The 22253-nt window shown below is 46.2% G+C and overlaps 5 protein-coding genes and 1 non-coding gene across 6 annotated transcripts; 2 read left to right on the top strand and 4 right to left on the bottom strand.

The window, feature by feature from the left end:
• Positions 1 to 115: 115 nt before the first annotated feature.
• On the bottom strand, positions 116 to 2535 carry LOC9656953 (IQ and ubiquitin-like domain-containing protein). Its single transcript, XM_002961417.2, has 7 exons — positions 2124 to 2535; positions 1511 to 1839; positions 1311 to 1448; positions 1172 to 1246; positions 934 to 1113; positions 657 to 866; positions 116 to 604 (listed from the first exon to the last, which is right to left on the bottom strand). Exons 1-7 carry the CDS (start codon positions 2443 to 2445, stop codon positions 473 to 475), a joined length of 1386 nt encoding a protein of 461 aa, XP_002961463.1. The 5' UTR covers positions 2446 to 2535; the 3' UTR covers positions 116 to 472.
• Positions 2536 to 2627: 92 nt separating this feature from the next.
• Positions 2628 to 3656, bottom strand: LOC9630076 (60S ribosomal protein L15-1). The gene is made up of 4 exons (XM_002961416.2): positions 3596 to 3656; positions 3356 to 3522; positions 3094 to 3291; positions 2628 to 3033 (listed from the first exon to the last, which is right to left on the bottom strand). The coding sequence occupies exons 1-4, from the start codon at positions 3597 to 3599 to the stop codon at positions 2788 to 2790; spliced, it is 615 nt and encodes a 204-aa protein (XP_002961462.1). The 5' UTR covers positions 3600 to 3656; the 3' UTR covers positions 2628 to 2787.
• Positions 3657 to 3788: 132 nt separating this feature from the next.
• On the top strand, positions 3789 to 5508 carry LOC112348028. Its single transcript, XM_024679920.1, has 5 exons — positions 3789 to 4188; positions 4248 to 4316; positions 4368 to 4498; positions 4552 to 5245; positions 5302 to 5508. Exons 1-5 carry the CDS (start codon positions 3973 to 3975, stop codon positions 5497 to 5499), a joined length of 1308 nt encoding a protein of 435 aa, XP_024535688.1. The 5' UTR covers positions 3789 to 3972; the 3' UTR covers positions 5500 to 5508.
• Positions 5509 to 5768: 260 nt separating this feature from the next.
• Positions 5769 to 20558, top strand: LOC9656952 (dynein heavy chain 7, axonemal). Its single transcript, XM_024679912.1, is given in 56 exon segments — positions 5769 to 6055; positions 6112 to 6292; positions 6372 to 6659; positions 6705 to 6817; positions 6868 to 7125; positions 7184 to 7259; positions 7317 to 7544; positions 7600 to 7747; positions 7797 to 7894; positions 7949 to 8062; positions 8133 to 8291; positions 8342 to 8530; positions 8581 to 8952; positions 9006 to 9209; positions 9251 to 9415; positions 9469 to 9663; positions 9715 to 10070; positions 10127 to 10226; positions 10276 to 10467; positions 10529 to 11023; positions 11074 to 11382; positions 11429 to 11495; positions 11552 to 11694; positions 11747 to 12078; positions 12128 to 12349; positions 12411 to 12569; positions 12620 to 12797; positions 12844 to 13137; positions 13190 to 13435; positions 13482 to 13649; positions 13705 to 13851; positions 13901 to 14002; positions 14052 to 14156; positions 14211 to 14344; positions 14391 to 14514; positions 14573 to 14731; positions 14781 to 14927; positions 14977 to 15095; positions 15150 to 15357; positions 15407 to 15679; positions 15736 to 15924; positions 15974 to 16078; positions 16131 to 16334; positions 16384 to 16599; positions 16646 to 16790; positions 16844 to 17091; positions 17150 to 17266; positions 17328 to 17411; positions 17468 to 17551; positions 17611 to 18198; positions 18258 to 18371; positions 18435 to 18609; positions 18664 to 18989; positions 19042 to 19419; positions 19477 to 19832; positions 19893 to 20558. Coding segments are annotated over 55 exon segments (11145 nt in total). The 5' UTR covers positions 5769 to 5789; the 3' UTR covers positions 19816 to 19832; positions 19893 to 20558.
• On the bottom strand, positions 20466 to 22230 carry LOC9656951 (sodium/potassium/calcium exchanger 1). The gene has a single exon (XM_002961415.2). It carries the CDS (start codon positions 21860 to 21862, stop codon positions 20612 to 20614), a length of 1251 nt encoding a protein of 416 aa, XP_002961461.1. The 5' UTR covers positions 21863 to 22230; the 3' UTR covers positions 20466 to 20611.
• LOC112350909 lies at positions 22091 to 22251 on the bottom strand. Its single transcript, XR_002993928.1, has one exon. It is a non-coding gene; the product is annotated as a U1 spliceosomal RNA (small nuclear RNA).
• Between the last annotated feature and the right edge of the window lie 2 nt (positions 22252 to 22253).

Below are 22253 nucleotides of genomic sequence, written 5' to 3'. Positions count from 1 at the left end.
GGCCAAAGAAAAAGGAATAAAAATGAAAGGAGGACTTTCTATAAGTTTTGGTTTTGTTTGCAAGGAAGTGAGGTGGCAATGGCGAGCTATAAATCGAAATCGACATCTCTGCTTGTTTTCCATGGTAAAGCTTTTCAGCTGAAGTACTTTATCAACTAACTTGTAAGATTTATCCAACGGATAGATGTAATGGCGGCGCTACGTTCTCCATCCCTTTTTCCACTTTCTTGGCGACCAACATGCCTTGATCGGCCTTCTGGCGACGCTGCCATTCCAGATCCCTCGTTGTCCCAGATCGAGCTCGAGTTCCAGCGTGAGTTTTTCACCCGGCTGAGCGCCATGGCTGTGCTTCGAGAAGCCCGAGAACAGCGTGCCTTTACTGACTTTGTCATGGAGACCCTGAACCAGTTGATAGAGAAATAGCTACCGCGTGGCCGGAGACGAAGAACTTCCAGCTCCTTCAAGGCAGTGTCTACGAGGCTTTTTGGCTCAGCTCTAGCGGTTGATCCCTCCGGAGCATGGATTGCTTCTGCTTGAAATCATAGTCGTTGTGTACGTACTGGTGTGCGGCTGCCTCTGGATTAAACTCGGGGGTCTCGATAAACTGTAGCAAAGCGTTTGTGAGAACGGCAAGTAGTGTAGCGTGAGTGACTTACGTGAAGAAAGAGTGCGAGAATGCGATGCCGGAGACCAACAAGCGACTTAGCTGGCCGGTTCCTATACATAAGGTCCGCCTCTCTCTCTATCAGTAGCAAGATCTCCTTCGTGAGAGGATTCGTAAACTCTTGTACAGTCCACTTGACGTATCCAAGGACAGCCATTCTCTCGTCGATGTTAGTGACCTCCTTTCCTAGAGCTGTGTAAAGCTGTGCACAAGAAAGTCATTCCAATGAGAAAGAAAAAGAAAGAAATCAGCAGAGGTTGATACTTTACATGCATCAAGTCCGACGCACGAGCTGTAGCAGGAGTCCGAACTTGCACCGTCTTGCCATTAGTGAGTTCCCAGACTTTGGGAGCACACATCTTTAGCATGGTTCTTTTGATCCGATCCTTTCGATTTGCCTTCGCGGCAGTAGCTCTCAGCTTATCAATTGCAGTCAAGAGCTTCAATTCCTGCAAGAATCACACGATAGACATCAAATCTATATTTTTTCTCTCTTCTGTGACTAACCTTAGTTAAGAGCTCCCGGAGTGCGTTCACCCGTTCATTGTAGCCATAATTGCATGCATTAAGCTTCTCCATTTCCTGCAAAACACGAGAAAACGTGTGAGTAAATTAAAAAGAAAAAAAATTCACTAAAAAGCCTTACCTGGACTCTCCATGCCTCGAGCTCCTCATAGAGGATGGCAAAGTCTGCACTAGTCCGTGGACACATTCTTCTCTCAATTTCACGCTGCAAAGCGTCTTCTTCTTGGACCTTCTGAGTCTTCTCTTGGTCTTCGAAAAACTGGAGAGAGCAACGTCAGCTCTTATCAAGTTCCGAATGAAGCCTTGGCCCTGAAAGCAAACCTCAAGCCTGGACTTGACAAACCCTCGTATCCTGTCAGCGTTTCGTTGGGCGATCCACCTCCGAGTGTACTTTTGAATAACGATGGAAGCCCGACGACGAATCTGTTCCCATTCAATAGAATCAACATATCTTCCCGGAACACGAGCATAGTCTCTGCTCCAGTCCAGAATAAGGTCCCTGCGATCCATCTGAGTGAAGGTCTCCCGGATAGTGTTCCAGTTTTGGTTCCTCATCAAGCACTTCTGAGTGGTTCGGCTAAACATTTGGATGTTCTTCTTGGGCTTTGGCTTTCTGTCCGTCTGCATTCCAGCATGGAGGTACTTGGTGCCTGAAGATGTTTTTCATGTTAGCCCATCACACTATAATCACAACGCAAAACCATATGGATAGCATGCACGGTCACAACACAAAACTATATGGATAGCAAAAGGCATTACACTCAAAACGATACTAAGAACACAAACTTTTACCAGAGTTTCTGAAGCTCAGGATGAAGACTCTAAACTATGTGAATGGAAGAGCAAGCTTCACTAAAGATGGATCACGAATGAGCTATAGGTTGGTTCTAGAATACACGCACAAGATAGCAACAAAGAAAAACTAAAAACGTACCATTTCTCTTGTCCAAAAATCCTCCTCGATACGGCAACGGCCTCATCTGCTGCAAATCCACCATGACCGGCCTCAGCGAAGAATCATCGTCTCGATTCTCCTGGCTCTTCACCTCCACAAGAATCTCCTTCTGCGACGGCGTCCCATCCTTGGATTTCCCCGACGTGGACGCCGAATTCACGGATTCCAGCGCCTCCACGGGCGCCATGACGAGCTCCACTACCGGCTTGAGCGTTGACGATGCAACCCCAAGCGCGCCGCTGGATTCAGGCCCTTCGCCTTCGTTGTCCGAGACCTCCATGTCGGTGAGATCCACCTCCATCGCTGCCGCCACTGCCGCTGCCGCGGAAAGATTTCCCTAATGCCCTGCTGCGCCATCGCTCCATGGCTCTTGGGATGAGATGGAGGTAAATTGCGGTTCACTGGAGATCCACCGCCAAGATTTTCTAACACTTGGCTTGGCGCCAAGAGCAACGGCCACGATGAGCCCAAAACAATCAACGGTAGCAATGGATCTGACAAAATCCAATTAACGGCAGCGATGGATCTAACAAAATCTATAGAGAAACTTTTAGAAAGTAGCTTTTGATGAACTCCAGGAACCAAAAAAGAGAGAAGGATCGACCCATATGATCGAAGAGCTCTTTCGTTCGATGTTTCTTCTCTATCGGTAGCGCCGGAGGGAGAGAGTGTTGTTGCGCTTCCAGGTAGCACGGATCGATGGGCGGTTCTTGTGATTCCTGTGACCCTTCCCTCGCAATCCGCGGTGCTTGCGACCGGCGGACGTGATCCCGCGCAGCTCGCGATGCTTGTGAACCGGCTGGCAGATCCAGTTGATCCTTGGGTCCTTGCGAATCGCGGTGTGCATTGGGTCGATGAGGATGATCTCAAAGTACTTGTAAGTTGAGTCCTGGAATCCAAAGTTCTCCACAGTATTAGAGCTGCAAGAATCGGAAGAGTCTAGCAGTACCTGGTTGATCCAGTAGGAGTTGAGGACGCGGAGATTGCCCAGCTTGCGCCCAGCACGTTCCTCGGCCACGGATCTCAAGTTTCTCTGGAACTTGAGCTGGGTGATACCCTGGTTCTTGGGCTTTCCATAGACAATTCCCTTGGAAACTGGCCTCTTTCGGCCCCCGCGACGCACACGGACACGGTAGACAACGTATCCCTGTGAGGATTCGAGCACGAAACGATCAAAGAGCTAGCACACACGAAGAAAGGAGAAATTTTACCTGCTTGGCCTTGAATCCCAGGCGACGAGCCTTGTCAGGGCGCGTCGGGCGCTGGATACGGACGATTCCGGGGAGCTGGCGATACTCCCAGCAGCGGACGCGCATCAGGAAGCGCATCACATCGGATTGCTTCTTCCGCCATAGCTCCTCGATGTATTTGTAGGCACCTGGAGAGAGAGGAAGGAATGCGATCAGCCGCGAGAGAAATGCGAGCGCCTGAGCTGATCGAGCAACGCTTACCCATCGGCGCGAAGGCGCAGCTCCTCTTCCAAACCAGCCGACGGCTAAAGCCCTAACCCTATGAAACGAATATCCTTCTCAATGCTAAAAGGTTTGGACGGCAGGGATGGGCTCTGGGCAACGGACGGTTGGGATTGCGCGAGATTAGAAATGGTTCACATTTCCAACTGTCTGGTTCTCTTGAATCAGCGGATCCAGCCGGATCCGTTGAGGACTAGGGACTAGGGCAGGAATTCTGGAAGAAATCTTTGCTCCTCCCTTGTGCGATCGCGTGATCGCGCTCATTCTCCGGGTCTAGCTGCATCGATCGACATCTAGGGTTTAGTGGAATCGCGCGCTCTCGGGGGATCGACAGAGAGATTCTACGCGCTTCCAGGATGAGTGCTGATCCAGCATTGGCGGCCGAGGTGGCCAAGGGCCCGGAGTTGAGCCAGGATCCGCGAGCCAGCCGCGGGGGTTCGCTGTGGAAGCAGCGGGCCACAATATCGCTGAGGCGAGCCTCGCTTTGGAGGGAGGAAGCTAGCAGGGGCAAGGATGAAGAGGAGATCGTCGACAAGCCTCCTCCAGTAGCAGTGACTCCAGCTAAAAGACCTGTAAGTGACTATAGAGTTTTAGCTGTTCTTGGTCACAATCTCTTTTTTTTTCTTTGCAGCTCATGGAGGCTGAGGATGAGCCCGATTACTTTCAGCAGCTGGAAGAAGCTGTGAAGAAGAGAAAATTGGTATGTTTTTCGTTGGAGTCTATGTCATTCACTTCTTATTGTCCATTCTAGATGGGGATGAGAATGTCGGATTTGCCTCCACTTTTGAGCCCAGAATCTTTGTTTACGAAATCTATACCTGCTGGAATCAACCAAAGGGTTTACTGTCGAGCACCTTCCAATCGAATCGGAGTTTACTTCAGGCAAGACCATCTATACTTGTTCGTAGAACTGTAGCTCATATATGATCTTGCAGTCCGGAAACCATGGAGATGAGTGAAATGCGTGCTTCCGAGAAGATCATGGAGAGCAGGCAATTGACTTCAACTTCTTACGAGAAGCCAGTATTTCCTACTGTGAAGAGGCCTGCTTGGAAGAACTCGGACACGAGGCCAGCGCATTATAACAGGTGCTATGATCCAGCGCTGGACTCTCCTTACTTTGAGTACACGCTGCCTTCGTATCCACCAGTGCCAAGTCCTCCACGGAGACGAAAGTCCAAAGGTCTAGTTGGCTCTCCGGTTTTCACTCCTTACTTAACAGAAGACGAAGAAGAAGAAGAATCCAGGATATCTTCTCTCAAGAGGAATACTCCAGCTCTTAAGCCCATTGGTTTGATCAATCTTGGGCAGCTCAACCCGAGGGTGGTGGAGAGTCCTCGAAGTATGCATACTTTGGCCGTCAGTGCTCCTCCGATTCCGCCAAACATGATGAAAGTGGCTGAAGATATCTTGAGGTACCAGTTCTACGTTGAGAGTGGCGTGGACGAGCGTTTTATCGCTCCGATAAGAGAGAGGTGGACAAAACGCGCGGTTGATATGGTGGGGAAGTACGTCAAGAGGGGGCTCTCAGAACGGGTTATTCAAGCTACTTTGCGGCGGGTTCTTGAAGAGGTTCAGCATGAGTACCTCTTGAGCATGCGGAAAGCCATTGTGGATTACGTATTACAGGTTCGTTTTCTTTGCTTTTCGTATAGATATTCCAAACCTTACAACTTTGTTTACAGTGGAACACTAACTCACCTGTGAAACGTTTTTGCACTCGTGATTTACGTTTCAAGTCCACGTCTTGCAGGACGAGAAGGAGAGAATACGACTGGGACTTACTGAGATCGAGCAGATTCTCGAAGTGGTCACGACCGGGTTTATTGGGAAGACGCGGACTATACAGATTTTGTCAGCAGAATGGAGGGAGGCTGTCTTAAGCGCACACGGCGGGGTCTCTGGAACCTTGCACAAACTCAATCCACAGGCTTTGGAGCTAGCATTTCTCTGGCAGGATTTATATGCAGCAAAGTTTCTCATCGACACAACAACACCTGAGTTCTTTGCTGGAGCACCTTATGAGCTAGACGACTTTATCGAACGGGGTAAGCAGTGTGCTGGAGCCGTGAGGGAGTCGCTAGACACCGAGTGGTTATCTACGGCTTCGTCCGTGTTGGAGCAGGCAGTTCCTATTCCTCCCAACACTGATCTCATCGGCTTTTACGAAGCCATGGCAGTTCTTATGTCGAATCAAATCAGAAGGCTGGTGGAGGATTCTGTTGTCAACTTTGTTCGTTTCATCGACGTTTATAAGGGGGAAATCTACGAGATTCCACGCGAGAGTATTATGACTGTTCATCATAAACTGACTCCGCGACTGCAGAGATTCAAGGAGCTGTTCCGGGCTCAGTATGGGAAAGACATGCCTTCCGAGGCGACACTCAAAGCTACTCCTCCGTTTTACACGACTCTAAAGTTTGAGAAAAATGTCTACAGGTATGTTACTCTCAGCATGAGCTCAAAACTTTTGGCTTTAATCTACTATATGGCAGAGTCGAGCCGTCTTACGACGCGCTAGAACTCGGCCTTGTGGAAGTACTAGAATACGCAGTGGCTCAAAGCGCTGGTGTTCATCGTGTCGATGCTGAAGATTTAGAGCCATCACGACGCTTATTGTCGAGCATGGCTGTGGATGACGAGCTTGTTGGAGTTGCCAAAGGCCACATAAGGCAGGTGCTTTCTCATTTCCTTGCTCTAATATATGAATTGTTTATAAAGCCCAAGTTTTTCTCAAGTTCTGATATGCTTGCAGGTAGTGCAATCAAATGTTAACTATCCTAAAGAGCTTATGGACAAGTATGTGCCTTTTGAAGCTCTTGCAAACATGTCAGCACAAGCATTTGCCCAAGAATTTAAGGCCCAAGAAAAACCGATTCAAGAGTATGAAGAGGTTCTTAAACAGTTCAGCGAGAAGGAAATTCAGATTGAGGCTACAAGCGCAAACGTAGTGGACTGTGGCATTGTGCGGGTGAAGTGCAAGGAGTACAAAGATATCTTGATAAAGAAGGCGAGATATATTGCACTACTGTTAAAAGAGCAGGTATGGCTTTTGTGATTTTATACAATCACTCAAGATGCAATGTAGGTACTCGCATTTATGCATGCTGCTAATACAAATGTGCTCGAACGCATGGAGCACATTGCCAGAGAGATCATAAAAATTCCCACAAATTCCGAAGAAGCTGTCTACTTGCGAAAGTAAGATAATTTTAGTTTTGACGATGTTTCTAGCTCATTTTTGCAACCAGGTTTCTTGCTGCGTCTCCCACCGAGCTTTCAGTTTTAGAGAGAATCCTAGGAGAGAACAGGCAACGAGAAGACTTTCTAGACCGCTACCAGCTAAATATTCCTGAAACCGAATTTCGGACGATGTTGATCGCATATGAATGGCCGAAAAGAGTTCGGGCTGTGATCGACGTGCATACTAAAAGAATTACTGAAGAGTACGAGCACTACGAAACACAACTTAAGCAGCGCCGTATCGACTTTTTTGCATTGTTGGAAAGGTTCGTATCAACGCTTGTTTTTCTTTTGACTATGTAAACTTTAACACTCGTGCTGCAGTCTTGATGTGCGAGTAAAAAGCTATATCACAATTGCCGACCTCGATAAGATTGAAGCTATCTCCGATGATGTTACCGTATGCTAGTTGTCTGCTTTGTATCTGGCATTCTTAGTATGACTATTTTCCCTGTAGAACCTGAACAATGGATTACAAGCAGCTCTGGAGACCTCCGAGGCTTTAAATGCCGAGGAAACCCTTTTTGGCGTACCACCAACGAAGTTCACGCAGATACAACAGATGATTACCGCCCTGGATCCGTTTTTCAAGTTGTGGACTGTCGGAGCCAATTTTAAAAGACTTGAAGAGGAATGGATGAGCGCACCATTCTTCTCGCTGGATACTGAGAAAATTGAGGGAGAGGTGGGGCATCATTTAAACAAAAAATGCACCTTTCTGACCTTTGGTTCCTTTCCAGGTTTCGACAATGTTTCGAGTAATTTTCAAGCTTGTAAAGCAATTTGGTGAAGACTATCCGGAACCGGGAAGGGTTGCCAGTGCTGTCAAAGCACAGATGGAGAAGTTCAAAGAAACGTTTCCTCTTCTTCGCTGTCTTTGTAATCCAGGTATTTGACGGATGACTCTCGTGTTTTGCACCTACTAATAAATGTGCAGGTCTTCGAGCTAGGCACTTTGAAAAGATATCTCAGATTGTTGGTTTCGAACTTAAAGCCGAAGACACAATATCTTTCAGACAGTTGCTCAGATTAAATGTTGGTATCTGTGAGACTTAAACTGTAGTACGCTTATGACAATTTTCTTTTCAGATTGACGAGCATCTAACAAAGCTGGAGGAAATAAGTGAGCATGCAAGCAAAGAGTATTCGCTAGAAAGGGCATTGAACCAAATGGAGGCGGACTGGGCTCCTATAGCTTTCGAGGTACTTGAGCAGCACCATGTGTTATTGTAGCTCATCTTTTCCTTTTTCTTTTGTTTCCAATTTCGAGCAGTATGCTTTGTACAAGAACACAGGAACTCACATTTTGAAAGGTGGCCCCATAGAAGAAGCACAAATCCTTTTGGAGGAACATATAATCAAAACACAGAACATGTTCTCCTCTGCTTTCGCTCAATTTTTCTCAGAGCGGATAGGAATTTGGCTCAAAAAGGTTGTAGCTTCCGTTTGGGTAGACCTATACTGACGTGGTTGTTTTCATAGATCACATTGATGCAAGACGTTCTGCGGGAGTGGCTCAAAATGCAAGCGGCATGGATGTATCTGGAGCCAATTTTTGGATCACCTGATATTATCGAGCAAATGCCGAAAGAAGGAACTGCATTTCATGCAACGGATAAAGTGTGGAGAAGGATTGTAGCAGAAGTTATCAAAACAAAGTGCATGCTGGAGGTATGAGAACCGTTGGGCCAATGAACGTTAACATTAACTATTCTGCTCAGGCTGCCGATATCCCAAATCTTTTGGCTGATCTCAAAGAAGGAAACGCGCAACTTGAGATTGTCAACAAAGGTCTCAACCATTATCTAGAGACAAAACGTCTTGCATTTCCTCGGTTCTTTTTCCTTTCTAATGACGAACTTTTGGAAATATTGTCGGAGACAAAAGATCCGCTCAGAGTGCAGCCGTTTTTAAAGAAGTGTTTCGAGGGAATCAACCAGCTCGAGTTCCAGCCAAACTTGGATATAACTGCCATGCTGAGCGTGGAGTCGGAGAAAGTGCCATTCACTCGTACTCACAACCCAAAGTCCGCAGGAGGCAACGTGGAGAAGTGGCTCATAGAAGTCGAAGCGATGATGAAAGAATGCTTAAGGGTACAGTTCTCCTTTCGCCATGTCTTACGTCGTTTTAACACTTGCCCTTACAGGCCATTGTTGTGCAAGCCGCTGCCGATTATGCAGTTGAGCCTCGCGAGAGTTGGATTCTAAAGTGGCCCGGTATGATCGTTTTGTGTGGGTCGCAAATATACTGGACAGAGGAAGTAGCAAGTGCAATAATTGAAGGAGGAACTGCTGGGCTGCAAAAGTACGAGGATAAATGTACTGACCAGCTACAATCACTCGTAAAACTGGTAAGCTCTTTTTAGCTTTGGTCTTCACTGATTTGCCGCAGGTTCGAGGCGACATAAGCAATATGGAGAGGTTGACGATTGGGGCATTGGTTGTCATTGATGTTCATGCAAGGGACGTTGTCACTCTTCTGAAGGAAAAGCAAGTCTCCAGTGAAACAGATTTTGAATGGCTCAGCCAATTGAGGTACTACCTTGAAGAAAACGAGGTACGGAGAAGTTCTGGTTGTGGTTTGATAAGTTACGAATGACAATATCGCAGGTAATTGTAAAAATGGTTAATGCTGCACGGAATTACGGGTACGAGTATCTGGGAAACAGCAGTCGTCTGGTTATTACACCCCTTACTGATCGTTGTTATCGGACACTGATGGGAGCTTTGCATCTTAATCTTGGAGGAGCTCCCGAAGGTCCTGCTGGTACCGGGAAAACAGAAACAACAAAAGATCTTGCAAAGGTACACTTTTTATAACGTTTTTGCAACAACAATCATGCCTTTTTTGTGCAGGCCCTTGCGATGCAATGCGTTGTTTTCAACTGTTCAGATGGTCTAGACTACCTTGCAATGGGGAAGTTTTTCAAAGGTCTCGCTGCCTCTGGTGCCTGGGCATGCTTTGATGAGTTTAATCGTATTGATCTGGAAGTGCTTTCCGTCATTGCTCAGCAAATTCTTACCATTCAACGAGCCATTATGGCTGGTGTCAAGCGATTTATGTTCGAGGGAACAGATCTTCCTCTTATTCCCACTTGCACATCGTTCATCACCATGAATCCAGGTTATGCCGGACGGTCAGAGCTGCCAGACAATTTGAAGGCTTTGTTCCGGCCGGTGGCAATGATGGTTCCAAATTATGCGATGATTGGGTAACTACACAACTCTTTATGAAACTTTTGGTTTTACTCATATCATCGGTTTGTAGGGAGATTATTTTGTATTCTTTTGGGTATGGACTTGCTCGAGATATGGCGCGTAAGCTAGTGGCAACTTACAGACTTTGCAGCGAGCAGTTGTCTTCTCAGGTAAGGAGTTTATAGACGTAGTTGCAATTTCGTAATCATGTACTCACAGGATCACTATGATTATGGTATGCGTGCGGTGATAGCCGTGCTCAGAGCTGCGGGTAACTTGAAAAGAAAGTACAGAGATGCGGACGAGTCCGTGCTCGTTCTTCGAGCTATTCGAGATGTCAACCTTCCCAAATTTTTGTCTCATGATATACCTTTGTTTGAAGGAATCATGGCTGATCTGTTTCCCGGCGTGGTACGTGGTTATTGTTTTATTTCGCTGTTTTGTATTGTTTTGTTTGTTCTTTGTTTGACAGGTCCTTCCGAAGCCGGATTATGATGCCATTCTCTTGGCCTTGAACAACAATTGCGTCAAGATGAATTTGATACCCATCGAACCATTCATACGAAAAATCTTAGAACTCTACGAGATGATTATTGTGAGGCACGGGTTGATGATTGTTGGATATTCGTTTGGAGCAAAAACCTGCATGTACAAGGTTCTTGCGGATGCTTTGACGGAAATGAATCAGCAAAACCTGGAGCAAGTAACATGGTATGTTATTTTTTTACTTACATTTTGTTGAATGGCTAAAGCAGCCTGTCCATTAGTATGCAGGTATAATATTCTAAATCCGAAGTCCATCACGATGGGACAACTATATGGTCAGTTTGACCCCGTTTCGCATGAGTGGACAGACGGGGTTCTTGCAACTACTTTTCGAAACCAGTCGGCTGACACTACTCCAAATCGAAAGTGGCTTATTTTCGATGGGCCTGTAGATGCAATCTGGATCGAGAACATGAATACGGTAACGTAATGGTCCTACTTACAGAAAGTTCTCACTATCTTTTTCTGCAGGTGTTAGATGATAACAAGAAGCTTTGTCTTATGAGCGGAGAGATTATCCAGATGTCTGGCACGATGAACTTAATTTTTGAAGTCCAGGACTTGGCGGCGGCCTCACCTGCAACTGTCTCTAGATGCGGAATGGTTTATGTAGAACCTTCGGCGATTGGATGGAGGCCGATTGTTACATCTTGGCTCACAGCTTTGCCAGAGGTTTTACAAGGGCGCTACAGTGACCAGATTTCAAAATTGTGCGACTGGCTGCTACCGCCCTGCTTACGTTGCGTACAAAAAAATTGCAAGCTGACGATTGCAATGCAGGTATGAAATCTTGTTGTTTTGTTTCTGTTAACATTGTCGAATGCAGGAGCAAAACATGGTGCAGAGCATGCTGCGCATTATCTGGTCCCTCATGGATCCGCAATTGACGGACAGTAAGTAAAGCCTCCTTTTTGTTCATAATGTCGTGATGCTCCTGTTTGCTGTGCAGAGGTTCAATCTGAGAAAATGGATGGCAACTTGAAGGCTACCTGGGTGGACAGCATATTTTTGTTTGCACTGGTTTGGGCGGTTGGTGCTTGCACGGATCACGCAGATCGCCCCAAGTTCGATGTGCTTCTGCGCAAGCTTATTGTAAGTCATAAAAGCTGAAATGTTATCAGTTTCTTATTCATTCAATAAACAGGCCAACCAACCACCTGAGGATTACAAGCAGTACATAGTTGCCGCGGCAAGAAAAGTGGCCCAGAATTTTCCAGATGGTAAACTAGTCTACGATTTTGTTTTCAACAAAGATAGAGCAAAATGGGTTCCGTGGACCGATCTCGTCGACGAGACGCCTCCAAGTCCCGAGGCCGACTTTGCAAGGATAATAGTTTCGACCGCGGATACGGTGAAATATTTGTTTTTGGTAAACGAGCTGGTGATGCATACCTTCCCTTTGCTGCTTGTTGGCCCGACGGGCACCGGAAAGAGCCAATACGTCAAGCAGTACCTGATGAAGCTGGATACGTCGAAGTAAGTTCTGCGATTCCATTTCTTTTGTCATTGACGTTTCGTTGAACAGGTTTCAGTCCATGTTTTTCAACTTCTCTGCGCAAACAAGTGCTAACCAGACGCAGGATATCATTGACTCGAAGCTCGTCAAAAGGAAACAAGGAATCTTTGGGCCGCAGAAAGGAAAGCAGTGCATAATTCTTGTGGACGACCTTAGTATGCCTGCTCTTGAGAAATACGGCGCTCAGCCACCTATTGAACTGCTGAGGCAATGGATGGATCACAAAGGATGGTAAGTTTTTACGCTTATATTGCTCTTGCTTGTCTGACTTAACTGTGATCTTGCTTTTCAGGTACGACCGAAATGATCTGTCATTCAAAAACATCATAGATACTCAGTTTATATCTGCAATGGCTCCTCCTGGAGGAGGACGAAACGCAGTCACAAATCGCTATTTACGTCATTTTAACGTTATATGTGTTACTCCATTTTCAGACGCCACATTGAGCAGGTATACGGGATCTCCTCTTTGTGACAATTAGCAAACAAAGTCTTTTGCAGGATATTTTCTTCTTTGGTTGATTTCTGGATGAAGAGGTCCAGATATCCACCACAAGTGGTTAAACTTAGGCCTCCTATGATTGCTGCGACAATTGATATCTATCAGACTGTTCAGCGTGAGCTTCTCCCCACTCCGGAGAAGTCTCACTATACATATAATCTGCGTGATCTTTCCAAGGTACGATTTTTATTTTGTGGTATATATCTCATTTTTTGTAGTGCAGGTGTTTCTGGGCCTGCAATTTGCGCCAGCCGAGACCGACAATGTGTACAAGATCATGCGACTATGGGCTAATGAATGCCTTAGGATTTTTTACGACCGCCTTATCAACGATAAGGACAGAGATTGGTTTTGCGAACTTCTGGCGGAAATGTTTGAGAAGCACTACAAAGAACGTTATGGAAAAGTCTTTGCAAGCTTTACTCATTCCGAAATCAAGAAAGGGGATAGCAGTCCTGGAAACATGAAGTATTTTATGGCAGGAGATTTCATGGTTCCCGGGGCAGATCCTGCGCAAGTAAGTTTGGGTATAGTTTTTGTTAAACTTGCGTCCGATTTGAAAATTACAGTACGACGAAATCACTGACGAGGAGGGGCTTATGCGTGTTATGCAAGCATACTTGGAGGATTATAACCAAGTTAATACGAAGCAAATGAATCTAGTACTTTTTCAGTTTGCTATTCAACATATATCGCGTATCTGCCGCGTGATTAAGCAGCCGGGAGGAAATGCATTGCTTGTAGGTGTTGGTGGTAGTGGGAGACAAAGTTTTGCAAGACTAGCTGCGTTTATTGAAGGCTTTGATATATTTCAGGTACTCCCGCTTTCTCGTGTGATCTGCTTTTTATGTTTAAACGCAGGTTGAAATAGCGAAAAATTATGGCATGTCCGAATGGAGGGAGGATTTAGGAAAAATGTTGCGGAAAGCTGGAGAAGCGGACAAGCGCGTCATGTTCCTTTTCGTTGATACACAAATTAAAATGGAAGGATTTGTAGAAGATATAAATTCACTGCTTAACACGGGAGAGGTAAGCGTCATTTGACAATATCCGCTATTTTACTGAAGCCTAGAGAGTTCTACAGGTTCCAAATCTTTATGACTCCGCAGACTTAAGTTCCATCTGTGAGGCAGTTCGACCTCGAGCAAAACGCGCAAAAAGGGATGGATCGCGTGCAGAGCTATACGCATTCTTTGTAGACGAGTGCTCTAAGAACATGCGAATTGCTTTGGTACATAAAATCTGGTGTTTCATCGAGGAAATAACATAGTTGTCTGCAGGCTTTTAGTCCAATTGGTGGAGCTTTCAGAGATCGATTACGGAAGTTCCCATCTTTAGTGAACTGTTGCACGATTGATTGGTTTAGCGGTTGGCCAACAGAAGTAAGTTTTGCACAGGATCTACCAATTTACTTAAGTGTCGGTCTTCCAGGCATTACGTTCAGTTGCAGCTAGATTTCTGGACGACGTAAATGTGGATGATAAGCTTATTCCGGGGCTCGTAGACATGACAGTGCACTTCCATATTTCTGTACAGGTATTTTACTATTTGAAAATATGTCTCTTTTTTTATAAATTCTTCTTCACTCAGGACCTCTCACTTCAATATTTTACTGTAATGCGTCGGTACTCATATGTTACACCAACAAGTTTCCTTGAGCTGATCAACTTGTTTAAGTCATTGCTAATGAAAAAGCAGGCAGAAGTCAGCGGGTTTAAGAAAAGGTACATGTATATGTTAGTTAGAAGATTCTGACATTGCGAATGGCAGATATGAAATGGGACTGCAAAAGCTAGAGAGTTCAGCAAACGACGTGAACACGATGCAGAAAGAGTTGGAGGAACTCCAGCCTAAGCTAGTGCAATCTACTGCTGAAGTTACTGAGTTGCTTCAGGTTCCTCCTCCTATCTTTTAGCTCCGAGATTTTACATTGATGGATCGCGTTTCAATAGGTCATTGATACAGAAACAACTGAGGCAAATAAAGTCAGGGAAGTTGTGTTAGTGGAAGAAGCTGCAGCAAGCATAAAAGCCGCTGAAGCGAAAGCAATTAAGGATGACACAGAGGCTGAACTAGCAGCCGCAATGCCCATGTTAGAAGCTGCTCTCAAGGTACGTTTCCCTGTTGTTAATGCTTACAAACTTAAGCTAATTATCACAGGCGCTCGACACTTTGAGTAAAAACGACATATCAGAGCTGAAAGGAATGAAAAGTCCACCTGCGGGAGTAAAGCTTGTCATGGAAGCAGTCTGTATCATGAAAAGCATAAAACCAACTCGCATGAAAGACCCAGGAGGGTCAGGAAAGGTGAAGTATGCACCGGAGATCTTCATCTTTTTCATATCGAAAGTTGCAGATGGTTGAGGACTACTGGGAAAGTAGCAAAAAGATGTTGGCGGATGCTGATTTTCTAAAGAGCTTGAGAGAATATGACAAGGACAACATTTCCGTCGAAATCATCGCGAAAATTCGACCGTAAGCTTATTGTGAAGATTAGTACCGTTGGCTGATAACTTTGGAAAAATGCAGTTACATCGCAAATCCTAACATGGAGCCAACTAAAGTTGCTGTGATTTCAAAAGCTGCATTCGGGCTTTGTTCCTGGATCATTGCAATGGAGGCTTATGATCGCGTAGCAAAAGTGGTGGCACCTAAACAAGCAGCACTTAAAATTGCTGAAGCTGAATACGAGGAAGTCATGTCTGCGTTACGCGTGAAGCAGGCGTCTTTGCGAAAGGTGCTTTTGCAAGTTCTTATATACTTGTCGTCTGAAATAACTACTGCAGGTCGAGTTAAGGCTGGCAGAATTAGATGCGCAGCTAAATGGTGCACAGTTTAAGAAGAAAACGGTTGAAGATGAAGCGAGTCTGTGCGCCACAAAAATTACCCGTGCAAACCAGCTCATGTCTGGTCTCGGGGGTGAGAAAACTCGCTGGACAGCCCAGGCTCAAATGTTTGGAGAAACGTACATCAAATTGACCGGGGACATTCTATTGTCGGCTGGGATGATAGCTTATCTCGGTGTGTTTACTCCGACGTTTAGAGATCAAGCAGTTGCGGTAAGTTAGAATCGGAGCTAAGAATCGAAATAATAGCATGGGAAATGTTTGTGCAGGACTGGCTAGCTGTTTGCAAGGGGAAAAAGATCCCATGCTCTACTGATTTTGTTCTCAGCAATATCCTTGCCGATCCTGTAGAGATACGAGCGTGGAACATCTGTGGTCTACCAAAAGACCAGTGCTCGATTGACAACGGCACAATCATCAAAACTGCTCGTAGATGGGGCTTGATGATTGATCCTCAGGTATGATATTTTTTTGTGCGTGGTTAACCAACCTTATGTGGTACTCTAGGGTCAAGCTAACAAGTGGATAAAAAATCTTGAAGCAAGCAATGCCCTCATAATCACAAAACTCAGTGACAATGACTTCTTGCGAAAGCTTGAAGTTGGAATTCAGGTTGCTCCTTCCTCACTTTAAAGTTTCTCTCGTTGAACTGGGCACTTTACAGTTTGGAAAGCCTGTCTTAGTTGAAAACGTTGGCGAAGAACTTGATCCAGCTATTGAACCTATTCTATTGCAGCTAACATTTAAACAGAGTGGCACTCTGTGTATAAAACTAGGAGATAACACGCTGGAGTATTCCTCAAAGTTCCGTCTCTATCTCACAACAAAACTTCGGAACCCTCACTACAGTCCCGAAACTTCCGCAAAGGTGGTCTCTCCTTGCATTATTCTTATTTTGTTTTAACGATTCTCTTCAGGTCACACTACTCAACTTTATGATTACCTCGGAAGGCTTGTTCGATCAGCTTCTTGGAATAGCTGTTGCGAAGGAGCGGCCTGACTTAGAGGAAGAAAAAAATCAGCTGATTCTTCAGAGTGCGAGCAATAAGAAGCAGCTTAAGGAAATTGAAGATAAAACGCTGGAGGTTCTGTCGCAAGAAGGAAACATTCTTGAAGATGAAACTGGAATACAGGTAAGCTTTTTCAAACTATATCATGTCTAAACAATACGTTACCCAGGTTCTTTCACAATCCAAAATTTTGTCTGAGGATATTTCCGCCAAGCAAAAGATTGCCGAAGAAACTGAGGTCAAAATTGACAATGCACGTAGCGGATACAAACCGGTGGCAAAAGTAACAGCGATCTTGTTTTTTTGTGTTTCAGGTGAGAACGTCTCATTCAAAATGAATCGGTTCTAATGACTTGTTCTGTTACAGACATGGCCAATATTGAGCCGATGTACCAATATTCGCTACCATGGTTCATAGATTTGTTCGAGTTTTCCATTATGAACAGTGAGAAATCTCCCGATCTCGGAGCACGGCTCAGGATTTTAAACGATCACTTTCTGTACACCCTCTACTGCAATGTTTGCCGTTCTTTGTTTGAGAAGGACAAACTTCTGTTCGTCTTTTTAATGACAGTGAAGCTTTTCTCTGCTGAAGGAAAGCTGAGTCTTGACGAGGTAACTCTATTTAATTTTGTTTTGATAACGGCTAACAATGCTTCGTTCTCACTTTCAGCTAAGGTTTTTCATGACGGGAGGCATTGCTCTTGATAAACAGCCAGCTAAGCCTGCGGGTGAAGCCACTGCATGGCTTAGCGACAAGGCGTGGGGCGAACTTTATCGGCTTTCACAGGTACATTTTTCTTTTTTGCTGAAGACTATCCTTAAATCTTTGAGAGTCATTCATATTACAGAAAGAAGCCTTTAGCGGTTTGGATGCAGACATCATTCAGCAAGCAGACAAGTGGCGCGTCATTTTTGATAGTCCTGAACCACATGTACGTTGTCTTGCTGGTTGGACAAACAGCTTATTGTTTTTTTTAATATATATCAGATGGAACCACTTCCTTTGCCCTGGAATATTGAGCTCGACTCATTCCAAAAGATGGTAGTGTTGCGGTGCATTCGGCCTGACAAGGTATATTTGATAAACTTGCTGCTTTTTACTTCATTGCATTCGTCCCGGCTTCCTTCCAGCTTGTGTTAGCTACGGCGAATTATGTCGCTGAATCTTTGGGATCAAAGTTTATCGAACCACTGCCTCTCAACCTTGAAAGCTGCTACAAAGACGCTTCAGCTACGACGCCACTCGTCTTTGTTTTATCGCCCGGCTCAGATCCAATGTCGATGCTTCTCAAGCTTGCAGCGGATAAAGAGGCTAAGTTAGAGACAGTCTCGCTTGGACAGGGACAGGGCCCAGTAGCTATTGCCATTCTCAACGTCGCAGCAAAGGAAGGCTCTTGGGTGGCGCTCCAGAACTGTCATCTGGCTGTTTCCTGGATGGCCACGCTGGAGAAGTACTGGGAGAACGAGCTTACAAAAGAGAAAACACACAAAGATTTCAGGCTCTGGCTGACAAGCTATCCTTCGGACGCGTTTCCAGTAGCAATCCTTCAGAATGCGGTGAAGATGACCAACGAGCCTCCGAATGGTCTCAAAGCCAACTTGACCGGCAGCTACTTCATGTATCCGATATCAGATATTGACTTCTTCAGCAATTGTTCGAAAGGTCCCGAGTGGCGAAGAATGCTCTATGGACTTTGTTTCTTCCATGCTTTTGTTCAGGTGTGCATTTATCGTGATGATATATTCGCTCTTGAACTTTAGATGTTCTATGATGTTAGGAACGGAGAAAGTTTGGACCCTTGGGTTGGAACATCCCATACGAGTACAACGAATCAGATTTGCGAATTAGCGTACGACAGTTGAAGATGTTCATCGAAGAGTATCCCGACAGGGTGAGTTTTCCGTTCTCTGCAACGTGAAACAGTGACATATTCATTCTGACATGACTTGTGCAGATTCCTTACAAGGCTCTCAACTACTTGACTGGAGAGTGTAATTATGGTGGTCGAGTTACTGATGATCACGACCGAAGAACACTCATCACAATACTGGAAGGAATTTATTGTGATGCTGTTCATGACGATAACTATTCTTTCTCTGAAAGTGGTCTTTTTCGTGCTCCTCCTGATGGTAAGCTTTGCGAAAGGTGCAACTGTTTATGATCAAAACTTTCACCTTTCGCAGGCACCTACGAAAACTTTTTGGAGTTCATTAAGAGACTTCCGAATCAGCCTCGCCCCGAGGTTTTTGGTTTTCACGACAACGCTACCATAAGCAAGGACTTGAACGAAACGGCCCGGCTTCTTGATTCCCTGCTTTTAGTATCACCAGCAGCCTCAGAAGGCGGGTCATCCAAGAAAGGTGGAGCACCAGCAATGTCTCCGGATGATGTTATGCTGGGAATATCGTCGGATATCCTGGGAAAGCTTCCTGGAAACTTTGACATCGAAGCTGTCCAGAACAAATACCCCGTTGTCTACCTCGAGTCCATGAACACGGTGCTATGCCAGGTACTTATATGATTCTCTCTTTCTCTCGCTCACTCTACTTCCCAAATTGCAGGAGCTTGAAAGATTTAACAAGCTGCTTAGTATAATTCGGTCCAGCCTTCTCGAGCTTCAGAAGGCCGTGAAAGGATTGATTGTCATGAGTGCGGAACTAGACCAACTTGGGAGGAGCCTTTTGGATGGTAAGATACCGGCAATGTGGGCTGCCAAGTCATATCCGTCGAGAAAGCCGCTTGCAAGCTACGTCTCGGACTTGCTGGAGCGAGTAGCGTTCTTCCACGACTGGGTTGTCAATGGACCTCCCAGCGTCTACTGGCTATCTGGTTTCTTCTTCACACAGTCGTTTCTTACCGGAGCCAAGCAAAACTTTGCTCGTTCTGCCAAGGTTCCCATTGATATGATCGACTTTGAGTTTCAAGTTATGGAGGATCCGGTAAGCTGAGCTCATTTTGCTGGATCTACTAATGAAGCTATGTTACTTTGCAAACAGGCTGCTTGTACAGTAAAGCCAGAGATTGGCGTGTACGTTCGTGGTCTGTTCTTGGAAGGAGCTAGATGGGATTACAACACACATTATCTGGGCGAATCGGAGCCAAAAGTTCTCTACTCGGCATGTCCAATCCTCTGGCTGGTTCCGACGGAGCTCTCAAAATTCGGCAACTATCCGCACTACTTGTCTCCGTTGTACAAAACCAGTGATCGAAGGGGTATCCTTTCCACGACCGGCCACTCGACAAACTTCGTCATGGAAGTGAAGCTCCCGTCCAACATGCCGCAGGCTCACTGGGTGAAGCGAGGAGTCGCTCTTCTTTCACAACTAGATGACTAAACAACACATCAAAGAAGGTGATACTTTCAAAGCTTTGGTTACAACTTAACTTTTGAGTTTTCTTCATGGACTACCAGGTGGAAAGAAAATGGAGCACCCCGGGTAGCAGTTCTCGCAGCGAGAGAGGTAGAGTGGATCCCGGCACTTGTATCCCAGAGCTGGCAAGCAGCTCTCGGGACAGGACGTGAATCTGGAGCTCCGGCAGGCGTTTGTCCCGTTGAGAAAGATGAGCGCGCAGGACGTCCCCTGGAGTCGACAGCAGTTCGTGCAGCTCTTGGAGAGGTAGCCGTGGTCGCACTCCAAGATGGTGTTGGGCATGCACTCGTCAGGGCAAGAGCCATCAACTGAAAGGCCAAAGTCACGGCGCCATGAACAAGAGAGGAGATCACAGAGACTTACACTCAAATGGAGGCAGGAATGGGGCAACTCCTGGGAAAAAAAGCAGATTTTTCAAGTTCAACATCAGATCTTGAGAGGTTTTCTATTAAACCTGTGATCAAGACGAAGAGCAGCAGCAGGATCGCTGGAAACTTTGGCAGCTCCATCGCAGCTCTCTCTCGAGACGACGAAGAAGAAGAAACTTAAAGAGACAACCAAGGAGGAAGGACCGTGTACATATTGGAGGGGACACGAAAGTTCTATGATCGGTGAAACAAAACGCATATCGTGGTTTTTAATCTGGAATAGCCAACGAACAATGTACCTGGGAATTGTTACAAAGGAAGCTGTTTGCTCGACGCTCTTTTGACGCTTTCGAGCCTTTTTTTCGTCCTTCCTCTTTTTCGTTTTTTTTTTTTCAATCCGAGCTGCGAGATGAGAGACTCAAGATTGCGTGGAACATCCTCCGGCGAGAGCCCACGGCGTGGATTCCCATCTCTCGCAAGTCCTCCATGGTGAGCAGTGGAAGAGCCTCCTCGTCCACTTCATGGAGCTCAAACACGTCCATATACTTGGCCAGCCTTCGTTCCTCGAGCCACTTCCTTACGAGCTCCGGCAAAACGAAGCTCTCTTCCTGGTTGAGCTCGCCACTTTTACTCGTGGTTTGCTGCGTCCTAGTCTCTGGAACTTCTTCTTCGCGTTCTTCTTCTCGGTTTACTTGGCGAGATTGGTTCTCTTCCCGCACTCCGCTGGCTGGGAAGTTCTCACCATCGCCACCATCACCTTCTTCCAGCAATCGCTCCTCCGGATCGATGGCTTCTACCAAAGCATCGCTTTCGTTTGCCTGATCAAACAGACCTTGAGAGGCATTCTTCTCTTCCACCTCGAGCTCTTCTTCGTCCTGCGGAAGCTCTTCCTCTTCTTCTACTGCTTCCTCCCTCGCTTCCTCCATCTCTCCTTCCTTGCTCTCTCGAGCCTCCACCTCGGCGGCCATCTCCTCGTTCTCTTTAGCCAGCGACGAGCTCTTCGAGCCATCCTCCTCACCAGCCGCCACAACTTTCCTGGCTCCCCAGTTCTTGACAGTGAAAGACGAAGAAGAGGAGGATTTCTTCCTCCCTTTCTTCCCACCGCTACCACCATTCCCTAGCCGCCGCCTCTTCTTCTTCTTCTTCTTCTCCTCGCCTCTCTTCCTCTCCTCGCCGCCGCCACCTTTCTCTTCCTCGTCCTCGCCATTCTCGGCGGCTTGATCGTGCTCCTCCACCTCGGCCGCCTGCTCGATCATCTCCGCCTCGTTCCCATTCTCACCGCTCTTCCTCTCCTCAGCATCGTGGACGAGCTCCAAAGCCTTGGTTTTCGATGGCGGCGACTCCAGCGCCTCCTGGAGATGGAAACCCGTCATGTCCACCGCGGTTGGATCATCCTCCACCTCCTCTTCCACCACATCCGGCAGCAAAGAGGGACAAACCTGGGCCGCCGCCGCCGCGCGCTTCTTCCTCCTCTTGAAAGAAGGCCGATTCTCGAGAAACAGCGCTAGGGGAACGTCGCCAATCTCGCCCAAGCGCACACTCGGCCTTCGCTGCCTCTTGGAATTCCTAGGAGCCGAGAAAGAAGAATCCAATCCATTCTCCTCCTGCTGCTGCGGCTGCTGTTCCATGATCATACCTTCCATGACCGCTCCATCAAAATGCGGCCTTGGAGCTCAAAAACCCTTTCCTTGTCCCTGGAGAGAGAGAACCCTATTTTCTCGAATAGAATCATTTTACTGCTCAAGTTAAAGTCAAATGCAAGAACCCTAATTTTTTAACTTTTTCATTAGGGCTTAGGTTTTATCGCTTAATTAAAGTCAATACTAAACCTTCTCTATATTTAGAGATCCAACTTAGGGTTTCTATATTTGGAGAGGGCCGCGCGTACGCGAGCCCTCAACTTCCACAAATTATGACGTCCATTCCTCCACTTTGGGAAGATGGTAGGTCGGCCAAGCCAAAGTGCAATGGGAAAGCCAAACCTAGGCCATTGGCCTTAATGATCACCAATAGACCCCGTCCAGGTAAGTATGT

This window comes from Selaginella moellendorffii, unplaced genomic scaffold, assembly GCF_000143415.4.
Source record: "Selaginella moellendorffii unplaced genomic scaffold, v1.0 SELMOscaffold_1, whole genome shotgun sequence".
Classification (NCBI taxonomy): Eukaryota; Viridiplantae; Streptophyta; class Lycopodiopsida; order Selaginellales; family Selaginellaceae; genus Selaginella; species Selaginella moellendorffii.
This window is presented reverse-complemented; position numbering and strand designations above follow the sequence as displayed.

Excerpts from the sequence above, each read along its gene's own strand:
- LOC9656953 (XM_002961417.2), bottom strand. The coding sequence starts at position 2,445 with ATGGAGGTGGATCTCACCGACATGGAGGTCTCGGACAACGAAGGCGAA. Across the intron at positions 1,247-1,310 it reads TCGAGGCATGGAGAGTCCAG|GAAATGGAGAAGCTTAATGC; the intron begins GTAAGGCTTTTT and ends CGTGTTTTGCAG. Across the intron at positions 1,114-1,171 it reads TCCGGGAGCTCTTAACTAAG|GAATTGAAGCTCTTGACTGC; the intron begins GTTAGTCACAGA and ends TGATTCTTGCAG.
- LOC9630076 (XM_002961416.2), bottom strand. Across the intron at positions 3,292-3,355 it reads TGGGATTCAAGGCCAAGCAG|GGATACGTTGTCTACCGTGT; the intron begins GTAAAATTTCTC and ends GAATCCTCACAG. Across the intron at positions 3,034-3,093 it reads ACTCCTACTGGATCAACCAG|GACTCAACTTACAAGTACTT; the intron begins GTACTGCTAGAC and ends TTTGGATTCCAG.
- LOC112348028 (XM_024679920.1), top strand. The coding sequence starts at position 3,973 with ATGAGTGCTGATCCAGCATTGGCGGCCGAGGTGGCCAAGGGCCCGGAG. Across the intron at positions 4,189-4,247 it reads TGACTCCAGCTAAAAGACCT|CTCATGGAGGCTGAGGATGA; the intron begins GTAAGTGACTAT and ends TTTTCTTTGCAG. Across the intron at positions 4,499-4,551 it reads CGAATCGGAGTTTACTTCAG|TCCGGAAACCATGGAGATGA; the intron begins GCAAGACCATCT and ends ATGATCTTGCAG.
- LOC9656951 (XM_002961415.2), bottom strand. The coding sequence starts at position 21,862 with ATGGAAGGTATGATCATGGAACAGCAGCCGCAGCAGCAGGAGGAGAAT.